General features: G+C 37.6%; 1 protein-coding gene across 3 annotated transcripts; it reads right to left on the bottom strand.

Annotated features, from left to right (window-relative positions):
• Nucleotides 1-270: 270 nt before the first annotated feature.
• On the bottom strand, nucleotides 271-23,004 carry LOC131434966 (uncharacterized protein DDB_G0271670). Of its 3 annotated transcripts, none has more exons than XM_058602342.1 (8): nucleotides 22,503-23,003; nucleotides 16,972-17,101; nucleotides 16,515-16,905; nucleotides 16,238-16,354; nucleotides 15,797-16,093; nucleotides 15,566-15,719; nucleotides 14,862-15,161; nucleotides 271-1,306 (listed from the first exon to the last, which is right to left on the bottom strand). In XM_058602342.1, the coding sequence occupies exons 3-8, from the start codon at nucleotides 16,533-16,535 to the stop codon at nucleotides 657-659; spliced, it is 1,539 nt and encodes a 512-aa protein (XP_058458325.1). In that variant the 5' UTR covers nucleotides 16,536-16,905; nucleotides 16,972-17,101; nucleotides 22,503-23,003; the 3' UTR covers nucleotides 271-656. The 3 variants fall into 3 exon arrangements, with proteins under 3 accessions (XP_058458325.1, XP_058458326.1, XP_058458327.1); XM_058602343.1 differs by having other exon boundaries at nucleotides 16,972-17,098; XM_058602344.1 differs by having other exon boundaries at nucleotides 16,238-16,905; nucleotides 22,503-23,004.
• Nucleotides 23,005-24,787: the final 1,783 nt, after the last annotated feature.

The raw sequence follows: 24,787 nt of genomic DNA, 5'->3' as shown, positions 1-24,787 counted from the left end.
AGCTAACATTTCATCATGGGAGTCTTGGAAAAATTGAAGCCCCTTCAAAGCTTACGGTTCGCAAGTTTTTATCTACCATTTTGCCATCCAGCTTATGATGGGTACTGGTAAAATAAAGAACTATATTTATAATGACTAAACGCAGTAGAAAAAATATAGTTAAGAATCATTTATAATGATGTTCATTAGGAAAAAATGTTGAGTTCATGCTACGTTTCGAATAAATATTTTTATTTGGAGGATTCGGAAATACAAAATCTAATCGGAATCTAAGCTTTTTCGTTTACAGAATCTAAGCATTTCCTTCCATTCATTTGATAGAAGCCACTGTAAAACAGGTTTTTATTTCTGCATTTTTGTTTTTCATATAAAATAAACAGTTCACAAAATTGCTTAACATAGTTGCGGATTATTATGCTATCTTTGCGTAGTTCCTATCATACTATTCCAACTATTGATCCTTGACTTGTTTTTATTGTACTGCTAGCTTTGCGTTACGTTGCCTTGCAATCTTTCACTTATGTGTTACGTTTTCCTTAACATGCGATGTAGTAAATATATATTCTGTTTTTTTTTTATCTTTCAGACAAAATATCGACATTTGATATTCTTTGATAATTTTGATAATTCTCGAGCTGTAATATGGATATGGATGATTACTTTTTCGTAACCTTTTCTGTTTGTAACGAGGACTCCATATTTACTAATGCCGATTTTTTGCTTTTATTGCCACTAGCGTTGCTATCTCTAGTTAGTACATTCAACGATTGTTTTGATGAAGACGCCTTGACGAACGTTTTGGTGCTGGTGCTTTTTGTCGTACTAATGATGGCATTTGTGCTATTAGAACTTGCGGCGGTTGAGGCGTCTTGTTTCGAGGTGGTAGATTTTGAGCTGACAGCTACTTTAGCTGACGAGGTACTGCTACTCTTACTATTGGTAGTAATAGTACTAGTAGAAGTAGTAGAAGTAATTGTTGTTGTTGTTGTTGTTGTTGAAGGATCACTAATAGTAGTACTAGTAATAGTAGTAGTAGTTACAGTAATTGCTGCTTTCGCGGTAGTGGTATTGGCTCGTGATTTTGTTGTTGCCTTCGAAGCAGATTTTTTAGGAGACGGTTTCGGCGATGAGTCCGGTGTAGACTTTGGGGTGGATTTTGGTGTTGATCTTAAACTAACGCGACGACTGACTGCCGGTGAGGCAGCTCCGGAAGGACTGCTGGTGCCAAGATAGATGGCCGAACCAGTGTTTTTAACGCTACCCGTTAAATCGACCCGTGATCCATGGATGGAAGGAGGTGCAGAACCTGTGTGGAATAATCAGCAATGAGTAGATTGATCATGACACAATGCTTCAATGAATGATTCAATAACTGACATCGTCTGTTCAAGGTTAACAATTTGGAATAACCGTGCACATTCGTAGTAGAGATACTGTAAAAATTGAAGTCATCGCACCCGTAATGTTGGCAAGAACTCAAAAAATCCAAACAAACAGTTGTCGTCACTCTCACTCTGGTTCGTACTCTAGCATAAGCTGAGGAAAAAGCACTTGAGGGTTCAATAGGCTTAGGACTTATGGAGCAAATACAAAAAAAAAAATCATTAACACTCCTAATACCTAGCCTCAAAAGAAGTTGGAACGGTAACTTTGAGCTATCATAGCTCAGTTGTTGCTTGACCAATTTCGATAAATTTTACACCGCCGAATTTTGTGAAGTTTGTAGATTATTTTAAGTATGTCATTATTGACAATCGCTCAGGAAAAACTAATGAAAATCTGATTTTTCCTGTTCCAAGTTTTTTTTCAAGCTCGAAATATGCCCTATCTGCATTTATGCGGCACCTGCATCGCGAATAGGATATTGAGAACTTCAACTAAACCGAGTCATAACTTTGTTGTTAGTCAACCGATTTTCGAAATTTGTTCACCATTGGAAAGGTACAACTTCCAGAAATAAAATGCGAAAAATAGGGTTGTCTACCCAAAGTTATTATGAAAACTTTATACATATGACCTCAGAAAAGGCGAGACTTTTTACTGTGATTGTAAATATCTCGAAATCCAAAGCGATGACCTATATATTTTTACTCATCATTCGATTGCTAGTGATACCAGCTCCATTTTTCGCCCAACTACCATTCTTGTACTATCAAAAGAAAACCCTAAAAAATCATGTTTGTATATAACTCAAAAATTAAAGATGTTCCAGCACGGCTTAAAATTAGAAAAGTTACCCGGCAGATTTCATTCATTTCATCAAATTCAAATCCAGGATTTCAAAACGCGATCGAACATTTCAATATAGCATAAAAAATGCTCAACCACCAGATAAGAAAACTAGACCTGTTTACCCCAGTTTAAGTCTCATGTTTATTTTCCATAGTAATAAAACCTTTCCGTTCCTCTTAAGAACGGGATCAGCATATGCACACAGGCAGGATAGATTTTACAGAGCTGCGCGCTAGGGCCTTATAGACTATTCAATGTAGGAGGTAAACAAATGCCGGCTAAGAGAACCAGGCAGAAATTTATGTAAACCAGATGCGCGCGTATGCATAGCTAGGGACGCGGACGTACCGCCAGGACTCCCGATGTGGAATGGAAAGAGAAAACAACAATACGTTGCGTCATATGTTGCGCAACGTTCCAATTCAATGCAACACTTTTCTTATTATAAATAGCTTTAAGAAATTGTTTTTTTTTTTTTTTCATAAATACGTTTATTTCATAGGCAATATACATAAGTTTTTCTTCGCCGTGGCATCCACAATACATAGTAGTTTAAACCTAATACATTTCGAATATCATATTAGTATGTTGGTACTCATTAGTTAATCTAAACACTGTTTTTATCAAGCGAGTTGCTATTTTAAATTACATTAAATAAAATACATTTATTTTGTACATGATCTTATAACTATTTCAGGATTGTTTGTATCAGTTCACCACTTATATTCAATATCTTATAGTTGGCTATTGGTTGAACTCATGGAAGAGAAAACAGTTTAACATAAAATAAAATTTAAATTGGAACTCCAATGGATTTAATGAAATGATAAAGAAGTCTCATGTATGGAAGGTCACGACAAGCAAGAATGTCGCGAACTGGGACATTGGATAGTCTACCTTGGGTACGCAAGGAATTTATTAGTTGAGATCTGACATCACGAAACTCCACGCATGTCCAAACAACATGGTCAATATCGCGGTAACCTTCGCCGCAAGCACAATGATTAGTCTCGGAAAGTCCAATTCGAAGGAGATGTGCATCTAACGTGTAGTGATTGGACATGAGTCTGGACATCACACGAATGAAATCTCTACTCACATCCAGTCCCCTGAACCATGCCTTTGTCGATATTTTAGGAATATTTGAGTGCATCCACCGACCCAGATCATCTTTATCCCAAGAAGCTTGCCAGCTGGCAAGTGTTCTTTGGCGAGACGCGCTATAGAATTCGTTGAAAGCAATCGGTCTCTCATAAATTTCACCCTCAATAGCACCACGTTTGGCTAAAATATCGGCTCTTTCATTGCCTGGAATGGAGCAATGAGCCGGAACCCAAACTATTGTGATTAGATAATTATTATTCAATATGTCGTTCAGACACTGTTTTATTTTACCCAAGAAAAACGGTTCATTTTTGCCAGCAGCGTTTGAGCGAATGGCTTCAATTGCACTCAGACTATCTGTGAAGAGGAAATAATGGTTTGGAGATAATGTGACGATTACATTCAAGCTATAATGAACTGCTGCTAACTCTGCTATATAAACAGATGCAGGTTCTTGAAGCTTGAATGAGGCCGAAACATTATTGTTGAACATACCAAACCCTGTCGCTTCTTCCATTCGCGATCCGTCCGTGTAAAACATTTTCTCAGAGTTAATATGCCTGAACTTACTTGAAAATATTTTTGGGATTTCCATAGAGCGTAGGTGGTCCGGGATTCCACGCACTTCGCGCTGCATGGATGTGTCGAAAAATAAAGTTGAGTCAGGTACATTTAGGAGGCTGACACGGATAGGAATATATCTTGAAGGGTTGATTTCCTGTGACATATGGTTAAAATATACTGTCATGAATTTTGTTTGAGATCGAAGCTCGACTAGTCGTTCGAAATTATTAATTACCATGGGATTCAGCACATCACATCTTATTAGCAGGCGTGATGAAAGCTCCCAAAATCGATCTTTTAATGGAAGAACTCCCGCCAGAACTTCAAGACTCATTGTATGTGTCGAATGCATGCAGCCTAAAGCAATTCGCAAACAACGGTACTGAATTCGCTCAAGTTTGATAATATGAGAATTTGCAGCGGAACGAAAACAAACGCATCCATATTCCATCACTGAAAGTATCGTTGTCTGATACAATTTTATTAGATCTTGCGGATGAGCACCCCACCAAGACCCTGTTATTGTTCGAAGAAAATTTACTCTTTGTTGGCATTTCGTTATCAGATACCTAATGTGTCCTCCCCACGTGCATTTGGAATCAAACCACACCCCGAGGTATTTGAAAGTCAAAACCTGTTCGATTATTCTTCCCATCATATGAAGCTGAAGTTGCGCGGGATCATGCTTTTTTGAAAAGACGACCAGCTCTGTTTTCTCCGCAGAGAATTCGATACCAAGATGAACAGCCCAAACGGACAATTTATCTAAGGTATCTTGCAATGGTTTTTGCAGATCAATAGCTTTGGATCCAGTAACTGAAACCACGCCATCATCTGCCAATTGTCTTAGTGTACATGGGGTTACTAGACAGCTGTCAATGTCATTCACGTAAAAATTATAGAGGAGCGGACTGAGGCATGAGCCTTGCGGGAGACCCATGTAGCTAATTCTGATTGTTGCCAAATCGCCATGTGAAAAATGCATGCGTTTCTCTGACAAAAGGTTGTGCAAATAATTATTTATAACCGCTGGGAGTCCATGTTGGTGGAGCTTGTCTGAAAGAACATCAATGGAAACTGAATTAAATGCTCCTTTAATGTCTAAAAATACAGATGCCATTTGTTGCTTTTGAGCGAAGGCAATTTGGATGTCAGACGAAAGTAATGCAAGGCAATCATTCGTCCCTTTATTTCTACGGAAGCCAAACTGAGTATCTGACAACAAACCGTTCGTCTCGACCCAAGTGTCGAGACGTCGTAGAATAATTTTTTCGAACAATTTTCTGATGCAGGACAACATCGCAATGGGTCTATATGAGTTGTGATTGGAAGCTGGTTTCCCCGGCTTTTGAATGGCGATAACTTTCACTTGTCTCCAGTCAGGTGGAACAATATTTTGCTCAAGAAACTTGTTGAACAATTCCAACAAACGTCTTTTTGCGAGGTCGGGCAGATTCTTCACCAAGTTGAATTTAATTCTGTCCAATCCAGGAGCGTTATTGTTACAAGACATGAGTGCTATGGAAAATTCCATCATTGAAAAGGGGCTATCAATGGAATCATCATTTGAAGAAGACTCCCTAACAATGCTATGCGTAGGAACGGAATCTGGACAAACTTTCCTCGCAAAATCAAATATCCATCGATTCGAGTACTCCTCACTCTCATTTCCTACGTTACGATTCCTCATTCGTCTGGCCGTATTCCAAAGAGTGCTCATTGAGGTTTCTCTTGACAAACCTTCCACAAAATGTCTCCAATAGCTGCATTTCTTAACCCGAAGTATGTTCTTGTACTTGGTTTCTAAAACCAAGAATTTTTCAAAATTCTGAGGAGTTCCTCCTCCTCGTTTTAAAAACGTCTTGAAAGCATTTTGTTTCGCGTGTTTAGCATCTGAGCACTCTTTGTCCCACCAAGGATTTGGAGGTCTTCTGTTAGACGATGGACCAAGAAATCGTTTGGTTTGGGCTTGTTCTGCGGCCTCCAGAATCGAACAAACGAGGAAGTCATATTCTTCAAGTGGGGGAAGCTCTTCCATTGAAGTTAAGACACTTGAAATATTACTTTGGTATTTAATCCAGTCAATATTTTTTGTCAAATCATATGGAATATTAACTGAATTAGCAATGCCTTTGTTACTGCTAATTGAGATGATGATTGGTAAATGATCGCTACCATGTAAATCAGGAAATACTTTCCAGGTGCAATCTAGTCGAATTGAAGTCGAACAAAGAGATAAATCTAATGCACTTGGACGTGCAGGAGGTCTTGGGATCCGTGTCATGCTACCCATATTTAGTACCGTCATGCTAAAATTGTCGCAAATATTATATATTAGAGATGATCTGCTATCATTGTAAACGGAACCCCACATCATTCCGTGCGAATTGAAATCTCCTAAAATCAAACGTGGAGCAGGAAGGGCTTCGACAATTTCATTAAGCTGTCGTTGTCCAACTTGAGCTCTTGGAGGAATATATACCGAAGCAATGCAAATGTCCTTTCCTTTAATGTTTATTTGACAAGCAACAACTTCTATACTAGAAGTCGAAGGAATGTTTAATCTATAAAAGGAATAACATTTCTTAATTCCTAAAAGCACTCCACCATACGGGGAGTCTCTGTCGAGACGTATAATGTTAAAGTCATTAAAATTTAAGGCTATGTTTGATGTAAGCCATGTTTCGCACAAAGCAAATACATCACATTTTTGACTATGCAACAAAACTTTAAATGAATCAAGTTTTGGCATGATGCTTCGACAATTCCACTGCAGGACAGTGATTGAATCATTTGCGGCGGATGATAAATTATCCATCAAATGATACAAAACCTGAAAGAGCTGGCCATTGAGCTGATAACTGTTTCAAAAAAGTTCTAGCTATTGGAAGGAATGCTGTTATGATGGTCTTTAGAGGTTCAGAAATATTGAATGCAGCGAAAATCCATTCTACAATTTCCGAAAATTTCAGTAATCCTGTTGGTGAATGTGAAATGGAGCCCACTGGATTATTGTCTTTTCTTGAGCTAGTTCCTGGATTGGTTTGTGAATTTGACAAACCAGGAGGCACAGTTTTTGGTTTTAAATTTGGCTTTTTAGCTTTAACACGGGGATCTTTTTTTGAAGGTATAATTTTAGGTGTCTTTTTTGGTATTTTGTGGTTTGTTAATCTCCTCTTAACAGACCCTTGAGGAGTGACAAACGAGGTATCTTCACTATTTCCGTCAGAGTCAGATTCCTCTGGCTCCGCAAGATTTGAAAAACCGTTTTCGGTTTCCAAAGGGGAGACATGTATGACCGTTTTGAGCATTTCTGCATATGTGCGCTTAGACCGTGCTTTTAAAGAAAGCTTCATTTTGTCTTTACGCAGCTTAAATGCAGCGCACACTGAAAGATCATCATGAGGGCTTTCCCCACAATAAACACATTTTTCAACATCTTTATCGCAAAGATTATCCTTATGAGGCCCTTGACATTTGATACATTTGGACTTATTACTACAGTAAGTAGCTGTATGTCCGAATTTTTTACAGTTCGTGCAATTCATAACATGCGGTACGAAAAGCCGAACAGGAAGACGAATTTTATCGATATAGACATGGCTAGGCAATGCAGATCCGGCAAATGTTACGCGAAACGAATCTGAGGGACGATAAGACTTTTTTCCATCGACAATAGATGCTGAGTACAATTGTTTGCACTCGAGTATCTTAACTCCCTCAAGCATGGAGTTTTTAAAACGGCCAACTCCATTTTTAAGTAAATCATCTGCTGTCAGACTTGCTTCAGTCACAACACCGTCAATTTCTACCTCCTTCGATGGAATGTAAACTCGATATTCAATAGCAAATAATTTACAGGTTACAATATCGTTTGCCTGTTTCAAGTCGTTAACTACAACTCGAATTTTATCTCTATTAACCTTACAGATTTCTTTAACTTCAGAGAAATGTGATGTCAAATCCTTTGTAATTTGCATCAAGTTTAAAATCTTTTCTTTTTTTCGAAGATAGACTATCCATGGCCCAGTGGTACCCTGTGGATAATGTTTAGCCCTCGGAGTATTTAAACTTTTACTAGTATCCGGAATCGGATTCGGATGATCTTCCATGAGATCATCCATTACATTAAATTTTTTTTGTAAATTAATAATACCAAAATAAAAACTTATGTTTAGTAAAATTTCAGATATAAGAAATAAAAAATAAATTAAATTAAATCTACCTTGTAGCTGATGTCTCTGTTCCTTTATCGTGAAGAACGACGTGAAGCTCTTCCAACGATTTCCAATTGGCAGTCTTTTGCTGTTTCCAATTGGCAGTCTTCTGTCGTTTACTGCTATCTCAGTTGCTCTGCCGTCGTTGTGAACACCACTGCACTTGCTGTACCTGACCCCAGGTACAGTGCTTTTGCTCTTGGTGGCGATCAAATGCGATGCTTGCAGTGTAGCACCTCGCGATATATGCCGTCTCTTTTGATCCTACGCAGCGTACAAATTCTGGTACCTGGTAGATCAGCACTGGGTTGCTTTAGCACCTCTGTGCCTTTGCACCCCTTCGTCTTCGCACCTTTATGCGATGGCACCTCTGTGACTCGTCACTTCTATGCTCTCGCACCTCTGTGTCTCTACACCTCTGTGCGTATGAACGGGATGGCCTTCGTTGCTAGCTTTCCAGTCGGGAAACGCCCCGAATATTGCGTTTGCTATGGGCAGTTTAACTACCTGAAGCTTAGAATTGTCTCGGTAGCAGCCGTTAACTCACGAGCCAGTACAATCGAAACACAACCTCTTCGCTTGAATGGTTTTTACTGAAATGAAGAAATTGTTAATAAACGAGTATACGTCTAAGTCTTGTCCACCCCGGTCGTATCTCGCGTGTAGTGAATATCACCTTTCATTCTTCAGTTTTGATGCTGAACAGCGGTTGTCTTTGTCTCCAGTTGAGAGAATCATGACTTGCTGGTTTTAGTGTCGGATGGATCTGTTCGGAAGCGTCTTTCTCACTCTCTGCTCACTGAAATAGGCTGAGCTTAGTTACAAGCCATTTTCCACAAGCTGGACTCTGGCCGAGAAACCGTGGAAGACCAGATTTATACGGCCTACAATCGGCTCCGACGCGCCCCCTCTTAGAATCTCTTGTCACAAGCTGGCATTAGTGGAGAGGCTGGTAGCAAGAGTCAAGATTTTGCTCTAGCTGATTCGAAGTGGCCACTTCTGTCAGTCTCAAACTATCGGTAGAAATACAGGACTGAGCTGATCTGCCAACAGGTAGAGCTTGGCGTGCAAAAGCAGCACGCTAAGATATACCTGCCGGATAGAAGGATCACGTCTCAATTCGAACAAAAGAGATGATTTTTGATTCAGAATATTGGAATCATTACCAGAAACAATGTATTGATGAACAAAATTGTATATCCGTTTAAAGAATCTCAAGAAATTTGGTACAAGTACAGAGAATTTTTATTATTGAGAAAATTTTGCCAAACAAAACTTTTAAATTATATGACATATTTTTTCATTATTTTAGTTGAGAATTTATTGTGAACAAAGTTTATAAAAAAAACTGAAACTTGGATTTCACTGACAATCTTAAAAATTCAGGCAAATATACCTAAACTCTAAAAATAATTATTTTTTGCATTGCACAAAAGATCTAAACAATTTTAATGCCCAATCTAAACGCAATTGATAACTACTAAAATTCTGATTTTGTTTTAGATTTGCCGTAGAATCTCAAAAACTAGGTAGAAGATCGAAAATTTTAAAATTTCCGAGTTAAATTGCATTGCACAGTGCTCCGGATCCACAATTTAGGGGGAAAAAACATTTGTGGCTTAACCTTATACTTTAGAGCTATGATTTCTTCAAAACATATGCCATATTTTGATGTACATGGTATTAGGGTGGCTCTTATTATAAAAGTGATCCAAAAATTATTTTGCAGATGTGTTGAGATAGAGGACTGCATCCTTCGGCAAAATTGTAGATAAACTTATATCGAGCAGCTTTGCTGAAGACACCATTGTGGTATCTCCAACGGTTTTAGTGTTACAGCTATTTTTAAAGAGCAACTTAGGGTGTTCCTAAAAAAACAGATATTTTACTGTAGCATTTTTATTTTTCACTTTTCATATTAAGTATTTTTTAACATTGTTAAAACCAATTTTTTGATGACTGTCGCATTCAGGTAGCGTTTTCTGAACCGAAGTTCTGAGCAAAACTAGTTCAAAAATGGGTTATTTTTAAACTGCTGTATCTGATATTGAGGCAAACGAAAAAGACTCCGTTTCTTGCATTTGATAGAAAATACTTTCGAGCATGTTTATAAAAAAAGGTGGAGGAGATATTTTTTAAGTTTTTTAAACTGTGTTCAAACATTGGGTTTTTTCTTTGAAAAATACTCTAGTAACTGTACTGTAATGCATTTATCAGCTACATATGAAAATAAGGTGTTTTTGTCTTCTAGAGTGTTAAAACTAATTCAGGTGCATATTCGGGAAGGTAAATTTCACACACGTTTGTTGTCACTCTATTTGATAATGTTATTACAGAGATTATCTGACTTTAAAAGCAATCGTTTGAATACATCCTCCTGATTCACTAACCGATTGTATTTCCTTATACTTGTGTACCGATCAATTTCGACTTTCTTGTGCTTCCTCACCGAACGTCGAGATCATGAGTCATCTCGATTTTTTTTTGAAAAAATCGACTCTCTGGGACTTTTAATTTTAAGATTTCCGAAATCGAACGTCGAGTTCTAGTGTTATCTCAACGTTTCGAGCAATTCTAAGATATTTGACATAAAAAATAAATTTCCGATTTCGATGAATTAAAAAAAAAAAACATTTTTTTTATGACACTAAATGTTATCGTTTCAGCCAATTTTAAGATATTTGAAAATAATTTGTCGATTTCGGAAATTTCATGTAAACCGGTGATTTTTCAAAATGGAAAATTATCAAACTTTCACCATTATCTTTCATTCAGTAAAAAGCATTAAAACGGAGAGATTGTTTTTCGAGACGAAGACAACTGTAAGCTGCAGGTAGATAACCTGTTGGTGCTAATCAAAAAGGCTTATTTACAAATAGAAAATTAAAATAAATTTCGCATTCTGTACATTCGCATCAAACGAGTGCTAATAAAACCAATAGTACAGTGGTCAATATTGGAAATGATTCCACAATTCGGTTCTTCTGGAAGCCTGAAATGAATCCCGTATAGCATTATGATAATTTCCTTTCTAAGGTATACAATTTCCGAATGTTATAACCAACTGTAGTTTTATACATTAAAGGAGCATTTGATTAAGTTTCCATTGATGTTCTTTCAGACAAGCTCCACCAACATGGACTTCCACCGGTTATAAATAATTATTTGCACAACCTTTTGTCAGGGAAGTGCATGTATTTTTCACATGGCGATTTGGCAACAATCAGAATTAGCTACATGGGTCTCCCACAAGGCTCATGCCTCAGTCCGCTCCTGTAAAATTTCTATGTTAACGACATTGACAGCTGTCTAGTAACCCCATGTACACTAAGACAATTGGCAGATGATGGCGTTGTTTCAGTTACTGGATCCAAAGCTATTGATCTCCAAAAACCATTGCAAGATACCGTTTGGGCTGTTCATCTGGGTATCGAATTCTCTGCGGAAAAAACAGAGCTGGTCGTCTTTTTAAGAAAGCATGATCCCGCGCAACTTCGGATTCATATGATGGGAAGAATGATCCAACAGGTTTTAATTTTCAAATACCTCGGGGTGTGGTTTGATTCCAAATGCACTTGGGGAGGACACATTAGGTATCTGATAACAAAATGCCAACAAAGAGTAAATTTTCTTCGAACAATAACAGGATCTTGGTGGGGTGCTCATCCGGAAGATCTAATAAAATTGTATCAGACAACGATACTTTCAGTAATGGAATATGGATGCGTTTGCTTTCGTTCCGCTGCAAACTCTCATATTATCAAACTGGAGCGAATTCAGTATCGTTGTTTGCGAATTGCTTTAGGCTGCATGCAATCGACACATACAATGAGTCTTGAAGTTCTGACAGAAGTTCTTCCCTTGAAAGATCATTTTTGGGAGTTTTCGTCGCGACTGCTAACAAGATGTGAGGTACTGAATCCCGTGGTTAGAAACAACTTCGAAAGGCTAGCTGAGCTTCAATCTCAAAAAGGATTCATGACAGTGGAATCGCGTGGAATCTCGGAACATCTACGCTCGTTGTAAATCCCAAAAATATTGACAAGTAAGTTCAGGCATATTGACTCTGAGAAAATATTTTACACGGACGGATCACGAATTGAAGAGGCTACTGGGTTTGGTATATTCAACAATAATGTTTCGGCTTCATTTAGGCTTCAAAAACATGCATCTGTTTATATAGCAGAGTTAGCAGCAGTTCATTATAGTTTGAGTTAAATCGTCACATTATCTCCAAACCATTATTTTCTCTTCACAGATAGTCTGAGTGCAATTGAAGCCATTCGTTCAAACGCTGCTGGCATAAATGAACCGTTTTTCTTGGGCAAAATAAAGCAATGCCTGAACGACACATTGAATAATAATTATCAAACCACAATAGTTTGGGTCCCGGCTCATTGCTCCATTCCACGCAATGAAAGAGCCGATATTTTAGCCAAACGTGGTGCTATTGAGGGTGAAATTTATGAGAGACCGATTGCTTTCAACGAATTATATAGCGTGTCTCGCCAAAGAACACTTGCCAGCTGGCAAACTTCTTGGGATAAAGATGATCTGGGTCAGTGGATGCACTCAATTATACCTAAAATATCGACAAAGGCATGGTTCAGGGGACTGGATGTGAGTAGAGACTTCATTCGTGTGATGTCCAGACTCATGTCCAATCACTACACGTTAGATGCACATCTCCTTCGAACTGGACTTTCCGAGACTAATCATTGTGCTTGTGGCGAAGGTTATCGCGATATTGATCATGTCGTTTGGACATGCGTGGAGTATCGTGATGTCAAATCTCAACTAATAAATTTCTTGCGTACTCAAGGTAAACTATCCAATGTCCCAGATCGCGACATTCTTGCTTGTCGTGACCTTCCTGACATGAAACTTCTTTATCATTTCATTAGGTCCATAGGAGTTCCAATTTAAATTTTATTTTATGTTAGACCCCTTTCTCTTCTATTAGTTCAACCAATAGCCAACTATATGATATTGAATAAAAGTGATGAACTGATACAAATAAACTTGAAATAGTTATAAAATCATGTACAAAATAAACGTTCTTTTAGTTAATGTAATTTAAAATAGCTACTCGCTTGATAAAAACATTGTTTAGAATAACTAATGAATACCATCATACTTATATGATATTCGGAATGTATTCGGTTTAAAGTACTATGTATTGTGGACGGCGAAGAAAACCTTATGTATATTGCCTATGAAATAAACGTATTTATGAAAAAAAAGATACTATTCTTAAAATTTACTGTGTAGAGAATTTTTCGGAGAATTATCATGCATCAAATACAATCACAAGTATTATATGGATTGGTGTAGATTGGTTTCCATTTAAATTATCTTCTTTCCTGTATTGCATAATGATTCTCATAAAACGAGCCCTACTAAATTCAGTTGAATATTTTTGTCGATTTTCATAAGGCTCTCTGAAAGTTTATAATACAGGGTGATTTTTTAAGAGCTTGAGAACTTTTTTAAACAATAAAACGCATAAAATTTGCAAAATCTCATCGGTTCTTTATTTTAAACGTTAGATTGGTACATGACATTTACTTTTTGAAGATAATTTCATTTAAATGTTGACCGCGGCTGCGTCTTAGGTGGTCCATTCGGAAAGTCCGCTTTTTTATCGACAAATTTTGTTCAGCGATGAGGCTCATTTCTGGTTGAATGGCTACGTAAATAAGCAAAATTGCCGCATTTGGAGTGAAGAGCAACCAGAAGCCGTTCAAGAACTGCCCATGCATCCCGAAAAATGCACTGTTTGGTGTGGTTTGTACGCTGGTGGAATCATTGGACCGTATTTTTTCAAAGATGCTGTTGGACGCAACGTTACAGTGAATGGCGATCGCTATCGTTCGCTGCTAACAAACTTTTTGTTGCCAAAAATGGAAGAACTGAACTTGGTTGACATGTGGTTTCAACAAGATGGCGCTACATGCCACACAGCTTGCGATTCTATGGCCATTTTGAGGGAAAACTTCGGAGAACAATTCATCTCAAGAAATGGACCGGTAAGTTGGCCACCAAGATCATGCGATTTGACGCCTTTAGACTATTTTTTGTGGGGCTACGTCAAGTCTAAAGTCTACAGAAATAAGCCAGTAACTATTCCAGCTTTGGAAGACAACATTTCCGAAGAAATTCGGGCTATTCCGGCCGAAATGCTCGAAAAAGTTGCCCAAAATTGGACTTTCCGAATGGACCACCTAAGACGCAGCCGCGGTCAACATTTAAATGAAATTATCTTCAAAAAGTAAATGTCATGTACCAATCTAACGTTTAAAATAAAGAACCGATGAGATTTTGCAAATTTTATGCGTTTTATTGTTTAAAAAAGTTCTCAAGCTCTTAAAAAATCACCCTGTATTTATGACGGAAAGTCATAATTCGTTCCTATGGCTTTCGAAGATCATATTGACTGAGCTTAAAGCTTGGATGAGTTTCGGACTATTTTCGCGAGAAAGAAAAAATTTCCATCCATGTTGAGGTGACTCTGTGTTGCGGTAATACGAGACTAATAATAGGTTGTAAACTGCATTGATTTATAATCGAAAATTTACTGGCAATCAACGCTCGTCATCTCAAATAAGATGATTCCACTTAGGAAGAAGAAGAATCAATTACTCGCATTGAGATGTAGCCAAATATTGCACATACACTTCATATCGTTTTCGCTTGAAGCTAAAACTTACAAAACTAATCGTACCACTAGTCTAACCAACTAACCTGTGTACGAGTACAGTCCGGAAGGAACGCTCCGTGGACGATAAGTACTGACAATGCTGGAGCTGCGCCGTAAATCGCTTAGTTCATCCAGATCGAGCTCGGCAGTATGGTTTCCAGCTGCCCGTGGATTGTTGCCGGTTTTCGAACTCCGAGGGGATGTTGGGCAGGATTGGACCGCCGACAAGCTACGTACCGACAGCTGGGATGAGCTTGACGGCGACGCGGTTAGATTGTATTGCTTTCTCGGGGACGGTGGGGTTGCCTTCCTGCGGAGCCCACGCGATTCCGAGCGGCAGATTCCTGTACACAATTCGTACAACTAACTGATTCAAAATGCGTCCTTTTTCGCACTACATTTATTTTTCAAATAGTGAAAATGAGAGCTAAGATGGTGCTAAGTGTTTACATGAATGTTTTACTCGCGCTTTCGTTTGGTACGAATATGTGATCAAGCGATTGCCTTTTGGGGTGATAATGTCTTGGTTTTGCTGAAGAAGGTAGCGTTTTTTTATGAATTGATAATGAGAATAGCTGTAAAGTGAAAAGGTAAAAACGAAATGAAATGATGAGCGATAAGCTGAACAACACAATTCTCTACAGCGGCGGTAGCTTCGATGCGATATTTACACAGATGATGCTAGGAATAAGCTACGGTATTCAAAAGGACGGCAGCAGGTGGGGAAAAAAACAAGGACTACTCTCACCTGTTGGACAGTCTTTCCCAAACTTGCATTGGCCTTCACAAACACCTTTATTTTCTAACAAAATTTCAAAATGATCTAAAGCTACAAAACATTGCTCTCTATCGTTGTCTTCCAGTGCTAAACTGGGAAAGCGTTCTTTGAGCCGTTTTCGTTCCTGAAAACAAATGACGATTATAGTGAGATGTCACCGATTAGAGACATCGAGTCGATGTACACGATTGTCTAACTTACGTCCAACAGTTTGCTAGTCTCAAACTCCTGCAACTGATTTTGGAAGCCTAGATTGGGATTAGCAATGGCGCGACCAGCACGGACTACCTTAAGGGCTTCCTTCCAGTTGAGCGGCGTGACGGTCATAATGTAGGCAACGGCAACCGTGACCGAGCGGGACATCCCGGCTAAACAATGAATCAACACATTGCCATCCTTCAGACGCGCAGCATGTATGAAATCATTGCAGACGGAAAAATACTGAGACAAATTTTGGTCTGGCGTATCGGCAGCCATCACACAGAGGTAGTGCTTGTCCTGTCAAGCAAAAAAAAACGAAAATTCATCATTTCAGGACTTTGCAGGTAGTCCGAGAAAAGCCGTTTCTAGAAGGAGAACCGTGCGTCTCCATTCAATTAGGAGGAAGATCGTATGCATATGATGAAATCCAAAGACACTTACCGGATGAAAACGCCGTGGGCTATCATGTATTGAGACAATGTGCGTGATTTGGAAACGGTCCAACTGTTGATAGTCTTTTGAGTCTCTGTAATTGCCAATGAACAAACCCGGCATCACCTGTCAGTTGAACGTAGATAGCATAGAAAAACAAGAAGCAGATCAAAGCGTTATTTTTCATCCGTATCTTGAATTGCACACCAACGAAAGCATCATCAAATAATGTAATCCCCACACTTCTAAGATCCAAGCTCTCATGATATAATAATGAGTTCATTACCTTATTCATTCCATTACCCATGATGCTATGTTGCCTCCTTTGTACTACTGCTGAATAGAGTAAACTTGCTGATGTCTTCCCGTTTGTGTATCTTTTTGATTTTTTTTGTATATACTTCTAAAGCTTTCGACGGTACGAAAAACAAACATCAATAACAATAACAATAACGACTATTATTGTACCCGACTAGGATATGCCACGGGATGGCAAACATGATTTCTCCGCTGCCCTTGCAGCATCAGTAGCTTGAGTGGTTCTGGATCCGCCCGGATGTTCCATCCGGTGCGGCTTCTCAACGATGCAGCATGAGCAGACACGAAACTTATAACTGAGCTAGTCATTTATAACGCTAGTCTCTCCGTCGACGGTAGCAACAGTGTCAACAATAACTCTGAAAAGGAAAAGAGAGAATGAGTTTGTTGTATCCTCAAGTTCAACTTGATTTAAAAAAAAAAACCTTTTGCTGTTTTGCCTTGCAGTTTTAATTTATCGGACCTCAGACGCTTTGCTTCCTAAGCACGTGAGCTACTGAGAACCGTCGGCGTCAGCTTGTCTGATTCGAGACTTTGGACGTCTAAATTTAGCTGCTAAGATGGAAAATAAGGGAAAGAGAATAGAAGATGAAAAAATATATTGAGTTCGATTATTTTCATCGACCTGTATAGATGATCAGTATTAACACCATTTTCTCTGTTTGACCTCATTAGCTCACAAGAGCTTTGTGAATTTCATTTTCACAAGATTTGTGAATTGTGAATAGAGGGTAATTGTACCCATATTCATCTGTGCATCACCATTCATTTCATGTCGAAAAAACTTAGTATAAGATCTGCTATCACTGTTCAACTCGTTGACCCAAAGGATAAGATGAAAATTTGTACATTTACTTCGGCACGTCAGGAAAGACGTGGTACTTCGGTACCAAATGATAAGTGTTTTGCAAGTAGCATTAACTTTACGTCTGCTTAGCGGTTCAAGTTGAACTGTTTAAGTTTGCAATAAGCAGTTCAATTTGAACTGCTCTGCACTGACGAGTCTAAGACGAAACGTAAAGAAAAGTAAAAACGGTTATGTGCCCTAAGCACAAACATAGGCTATCCCCTAAATGACCATACCTGCATCGGCCAGTATATGCCGAAAACAACGTTTTCGTTCGGCACGTCAGGAAAGACGTGGTACTTCGGTACCAAATGATAAGTGTTTTGCAAGTAGCATTAACTTTACGTCTGCTTAGCGGTTCAAGTTGAACTGTTCAAGTTTGCAATAAGCAGTTCAATTTGAACTGCTCTGCACTGACGAGTCTAAGACGAAACGTAAAGAAATGTACATTTACTTTCAATGTCAGCATCGCAGAAACAGAAGTATTGAAAGATTTAATCCAGAATTTTTTTACAGAATAATTTGAAAAATAATTTGGTTACTCGACTAATCAAATGGCAACCAACACATCGCTTATTGAAACACCTAACAGATGCCGTCAACATTTTTTCTACTGTTTCAATCTTATGTTTTTGAAACTACTGTGTTTTATCTCCTGTCTTCTGTCTTTTGGCCTCCGTCTTTTGTATTCTGTGGTTTGTCTTCTGTCTTTTATTTTCTGTCTTCGGTCTTTTATCATATATTTTTTGTTTTCTGTGTTCTGCATTCTGTGCTCTGCGTTATGTCTTATGCTTTCTTTCTTTGGTTTCCTATCCTATATCTTCTATCTTCTGAATACATGAATGTCTGTTCTCCATTGCGAAAACTTGATCAGACAGTTCTAAAAATTGTTCCCCTTCGTTCAATAAAACAATACACGACGTTCAACGTCTTTTTGATTCAAACCGTAAAGAGCCCCAATATCTTGCTTTTACTTCAAGTACTTCTTGCGTTAAGCATCAAGATAACCAGCATCAAAATTACCATATTCTAAATGACGAAATCAATCATCGTTTCGCTTACTGTAGTATTTTCGTACACTTTTGACGTAGGACTTCGTGTTGGTATTTTATATAGTAGTTCAAAATACGAAAAATAAAATCGTCGAAACAGTGATCAGTGGCTCAACCAATGGTAAACAAATTGGTAGTATCATTACATAAGTAGATGAAGTTTGATTTTTTTTCCAGTGATTTATCATTCCAAATCTGCATTGGAAAGCTACTGTCATACAGTTTCAGATTTTAAATAACGATACTCTTCTTTACAATGAAAATGTCGAACTTTGTGACGAATTAAGTATTTTTGCTGGAAGTTCTTCTTCATAAATTCAACAGCCGCAGAAAATCATTCTATTTTGGTGGAAGTGTTTGGTAAGCAAGCTCTAGCTGAGTGAATGTGTCGGAAGAGGTTGGTATGGCTTAAAGGTGGCAATTTGGATTTGGTAGACGAGGGGCAAACCGGGGCCACCAAAGTTTAAAGATGAAGAATTCGAGGAACGGCTCGGCTTTGCAGTTCACATACCAATCTCATTCAAGGCAGTCAATAAAACAAAACCGCCTATGTTCGGGACGGCACAAACCAAGTACAGTATTATGTCGTGAAGAATAGAACGATTTCTAAACGAGTGAACCAAACGAACGAAAGCTTCCACCGGCACTACGAAAGAATACAATTATTGTTGCAAAATTCAACCTTTGATACGAGAACTTGAAGGTTTGCTTGAGGAGCAAATGCAGCACGATCTTAAACAAGTGCATTTGCTTCAATGCAACAAGACAAATAATGTGGTTTACATTCAGTTTTATAAAGAGTGGGAAGCAATTCAATTCGTTAAACACAATAACCATGTGCACGAAGAGCATGAAAATATCAAGTACAACATAACAGTATATGGAAGATAATGCTATAGAAGTGCGTGTGCATTATCTGCACGCATCAGTCAACGATCAGTATATTCGCAGAACTCGACGGTAGCAACAATGTCCGGTCCCAGTACGGAGAGATTCTTTCCATCGTAAAAGAAGTGTGGAAGAACGTTACGCATGCTCTTGAAGAAGGCCATACCTTCTTATGTTATATTCGGCCAGGATACAAAGATTTCGTGTAAATCACTTGTTATCTATGACAATCAGATGATCGCATGTCAATATTGCCAAAAACCTGTTCACCAGGGAAAGCCATGAGATAAACTGGACCAGAAGACAACTACACCAAAAGGACAATTGTGCTTTCTTCACACCAACCCCAAACAACCTCAGTACATCTGTGACAGCCATGAACAACAATGAAACATTCTTAACAAAACCAGCTGTACCCTATGTAGGATAAGGTACGCCAACTACAGCTAACAACGCACCAACGCCTGCACACACGTAAGTAATAACGATGATTCTGCCACGGAACGACCGAAATTAGCTCTGCGCCTAATTCGTATTACTGTTTTTGAATTAGTTGATTTTAACAACAAAAATTCCAAAACAACTATGAAATTAGTTAAAATTGAGAATTTACTTTGCTGGAAAAAACTGTTATTTTTAGCGAATGTGCTTAGTTTGCGAATATCCTGAACAAAAACCAGCAATATTTCAATCCAACACGAAATTCTCATTGACAACTAATTTTATTATTAAAATCAGAAAATCTGTTTCCATTTATCTATCACCATCATTACTGAAGGACAGCACAAAGAAAACAAAAATGTAATTTGGTTTTTATTAACAAGTTTATTAGCCAAAAACTCATCAGAAGTGTCAAAGCAAAACAATCCATTAAAAAGGTAAAAAGGACAGTCTTGTTGAAACTGCTTGTAAATTGTTTCGATGTTTTTCGCATGTGTTACGATATATAAATTTCTAAACCTATATACCTTATGATCAAAAAAAAACCGGAAGTTCTAAATTTTCATCTATTATAAAAGTAGCCACATGAAAATTTTTCAACTTCTTTGTATAGACGCCAAACAAAAACTAATCGTACGATATGCGTCAAAATTTGACAGAATGTGTATAAAAGTGTTGCCAACGTTGGAAGATAAAAAGTTTACCGATTGGACAAGCGCGGGAATTTTAAAATGAAAATTCCGGTTCATTTTTTATCATAAGGTATGTAAATTTGTGAATTTGTGCGCATTTGAAGCGATTGTGCGTAATAATGTTTTTACGCGGAACAGTGAAGTGAGTTTCGAATGTTGCATTCTAATTGTATATGTCAAATGATGTTTTTTTGTATCTTCCGGGCTACGCCGTCCGGTGTGCTATTTGAATTCGGTTTTTGTTTTCCGAGTACGCAAAGTTTTCAGTGAGAGAGTCGATTTCGCGAAGTCGAATGAAGAAAACAGAGTTTTAGAAGAAAAATTTGTAAGAAGAAGTTTATGTTTCATTTATGTCTTTTGCTCCAATACAACATCGTATTCATACCTGCCAATGTAGAAAAGACAACCGCGACTGAAATTCTTTTCGGTAGTAGTGTGCCATCTAGTGGCTGGTAGTCATTACGGTGTTAACATTTTTTCGATGACAGAGCGCCATATAGCCGCAAAATGCAGAAGCCATTCATGTTGATTGAAAACAACGTTTTATTTCTCTAATTCAACTAAAAAAATAGTTGAATGGAAATGAAGTGTGCCTTAGCTAGGAAATGACAGCACGTTTAATTGGTGAATTCAACTAAAAAAATATTTTATTATTATTAAGGGAATTAGAATTAAAAAATCTTAATTAGCAAGAGTAAGATTTTTTTAATTGCCTCAAAAAATAACTAACTAAAATCAGAAAATCAACTAGCTTTTTCGCCAAAATGCTGATTTCGGTCTTTCCGTGTATATATATTACAATGTTCATGTTTACCAAGCCACTGTCATGGCTATTCCTAACAGAGACGACAATTTTCTATACATAAGTTCATTTTACATTTCACATAGCATAGACGCTACTATTTAAACAGAGCTCCTCGATACAACTATAATTAGTATTGAACCAATTTGCAATAATTGAGTAGTCCAACATCAACAGTTCGAACAACTCCATAGGGCTATCCCTTGTAATCTACAAGCTCTCGTTGAACTTAAGCGGACCTTTTCTCCAATTTTTTACATGTTCGGTAGCAAAAAACAATCGATGCTCTATTATTTGAAAAGAATTTACAAATGCAAAACCGTAGATAAAAAAAAAATTAATAACTGAAGCTGACAGAATATTTTTTCAAGGCAATTCAGGTTCTATTAGGAAAGTGTTCCAAACGATCGTTTCAAGTTAAATCAACTTTCAACTATTCAACTAAACATATTCTAACAGAGCGTTGCTATAATTCGCATAACATAAATTATTGAAAATGTATACGCTAGAAGCTCGTGGAACTCTGTACACGTATTCGAAAAACTGGGAACTCCGAATTTCTAGTTTAAAATACCTAAAACAATGGATATACGCTAACAGCATTATCCATAACCTTCAATCTTACTGACTGAATTAAACAGTAGTAAGCTAATAAATATAAAATGAACGATAACTCCCATCACACCTTACATTTGACATCACTGACCATCGTCTGATGCAAGCAAATCAAATTATGTGTAGGCTCACTTGAATCAGCAGCTAGTAGTGAATTAAAATTATCCAGCTTACCAAACTACCACCGGATACGACTATGCACATACCAATAGGTAGTCGAAAGCAGTAGCGGTAGCAACAGCATTACAACATTTGTTCACCGCTTTCTATGTTCACAAATCCGACTTCATCCCCTGAACAGCCTCACGATAAACGCTGTTTTCTGAACTTATTTTTATCTTTTTCGCACGCCAACTACGATACACTTTCGGGTAACGCCTCTGGGAACGTTCCTTTTCAAGCCTTGTGGTGGCCTTTCGGTAGTATACTGATTACAAACGCTGACGAGTTATATAATCACACTTCTGCCCTCCGATCAACGATGGGCAAACACCTCTTCTTCACTTGCTCAAGCCTTTGTTTATTTTTCCACTACTCCCGGGACACCCAATTCTTCCTACCTACTGAATCGATTCCAATTTCTCCTCTGTTCAATACCAAATTACTGATGTAGGCTTACCGATGCGAAAATTGACGGACACATTCCAAACGAAATCAAAAATGTGATTTCTACTCAAGTTGTCTATCAAGAAAATCGTTTGTTTTTTAAACAAAATCACTATCCAGCACACTTTCCAAACAGAGATATCACTCAGTAGAATCACATTTTATTATTGTTAACAATAAATCGGCTTAATTATTTTCTGTGGCGATATTTGTTTGCTCAACTACCGAAAACTCAAAGGTAACTTGCTACACATAAAAACTGACTGACTTTTTAAGAGTTCCACGGCAAAACTGAATACGCACTTAAATAAGATGGAAAATTGGAAAATAATGTACACAAAAGCAACAAAACAGGAGAGGAAAATTCAAGTTTTCCTGTCAAACAGATATTTGCTTATATTTTTTCTGATTTATAGTGCGTTTCTGTGTAGTAATTAGCCCTATATAGTGAGTGTATTGTATTGTGGTGAACTAGCCTATACGTCAGTCAGCGAGCATGAAGCAGAGAAGACTGAATGGTAATCGCATTTGAAAGCTTCGGTCTAGGCCTCCTGCGAAGTGAGTGCAAATCGGCAAATTGGCGAGTCCTGGTGGGACGATCATGCAATAGTAGGAAAAAAAGAGAGAGACTACACATATCGTGAGCGAAAACCATATGCTTTTATGCTCCGTGAGAGCTGCTGGACTGTACCTTTGAGACAGGTCGGTTTCCCTTTTTGTTGCCAGAGTTTGCTGAACACAGGCACAAGTTGAAAACTCCAGCTGGAAACGTAGAACAAAGATAATTTTCTCTTATTGTGAGATTTTTGCGGAACAATTTTCATTGCAGCGAGGAAATTGAATTAAATTTCTCAAGCCGTGCCAGATTGAGAATCTCACGGTAAGTGGCGTGAAGCACCTTTGGTCGATGACAATATAGGATTGTTTTTCCTATCATGTTGACACTGATGGTCTCGATGACCCATTTAAGGGGGCAAGTTAATTCCGCGCGAGTCCTACTAAAAATAGCGAATAATTTTTAATAAAGCTCTGTTGCTGCGCTATTTCAGAAGCTGCTATGTGTTTTTCAGTGTACATTTTCAACATTTCTCAATATTTGATTTAATCACTCATGTTTATGCAATGTATAAAGCACATAACAAAGCAGCTCAAATTATACTGGTGAAAACCATAATCTTTGTTGCATTCAAGAATCAATGAAACGTGCTGAACGAAAAACATTATTTATTGAACAGTTGTTTTTTTGCGGATGTAGAATATGTCATAGCTTCTGTTCTTGCAATGTACATTTTCATTATGCATACGAGTTTTAAGCTGGAATAGTCGTAAGACTTTTAGTTAGATTATTGTTTTCGGCATTTTTATTTGTCACTAAAATTTAACTAACTTGATAAACTTTAAATCCACCTTAAAACAGCTTTGAAAAATAGTTGTTGAGAATCTACAGATTAAGATAAGAGTATGTGGTTTGTAAGTACATATTTGAACAGAAACATTAAAATATAAAACTAGCTATTGGCACTAACAAGACTTTCAAATAATTGTACTAAAATAAAAAAATATGTTTGCCCGATCAGGCTCGTGCACAAGAATCATTCAAGGGGGGACTATTCAAAAGAGATATTAATTATAATAATTATATGTGGCTTCTACAAACTGTCAAATAACACTATCTTATCTAGTAGGTAAATATTACCCATTACATTTTATCTATTAAACAGCTTCTAAATGCTAGTCAATTAAAAAATACGTAAAAGTGGGGTGAAAAATGCTCACATAGCTTTTCAACCCCATTTTTATCAGAGATGGCTGAATCGATTTTAACAAACTTATGCTCGATTGAAAGTTACTGTCAAGTTCGAAGATCAAATAGCTGTGATTTTTGGTTTCGGAGATATAATGGTATAAGTGACGTAACCGACAAAACACGTTGTTTTTTTACCGCTCTAATGTATATAAGGGTGCCAATATTTTGGGATCACCTCTAATTTCGTAAAGCGCTATTGTTCGAAAATTTAAGCACCTCGAAAAAAGTACTCCTGCAAAATTTGAGCTAAATCGAACATGGGTAAGAGGTGCTGCCCAGCGGTTAAAGTTTGAAAATTTTCGATCTTGAAAAAGCATCATGAAATTTCCGAAATCGAAAATTTTTTTTTGATGCCAAAAACCTTAAAATTGCATGAAACGTCGAGATTTAGTGTTATCTCAAAAAAAGCTTTTTTTGAAAAAAAATGAACTTTCGGGGACTGGGGAAGTTTGGGAAAAATTTTGATGATTTTTCCAAGTCCTAGAAAGTCG

This window comes from Malaya genurostris, chromosome 3 (assembly GCF_030247185.1).
Source record: "Malaya genurostris strain Urasoe2022 chromosome 3, Malgen_1.1, whole genome shotgun sequence".
NCBI lineage: Eukaryota > Metazoa > Arthropoda > Insecta > Diptera > Culicidae > Malaya > Malaya genurostris.
The sequence above is the reverse complement of the archived record's forward strand: the minus strand, read 5'-3'. Positions and strand labels throughout refer to the sequence as shown.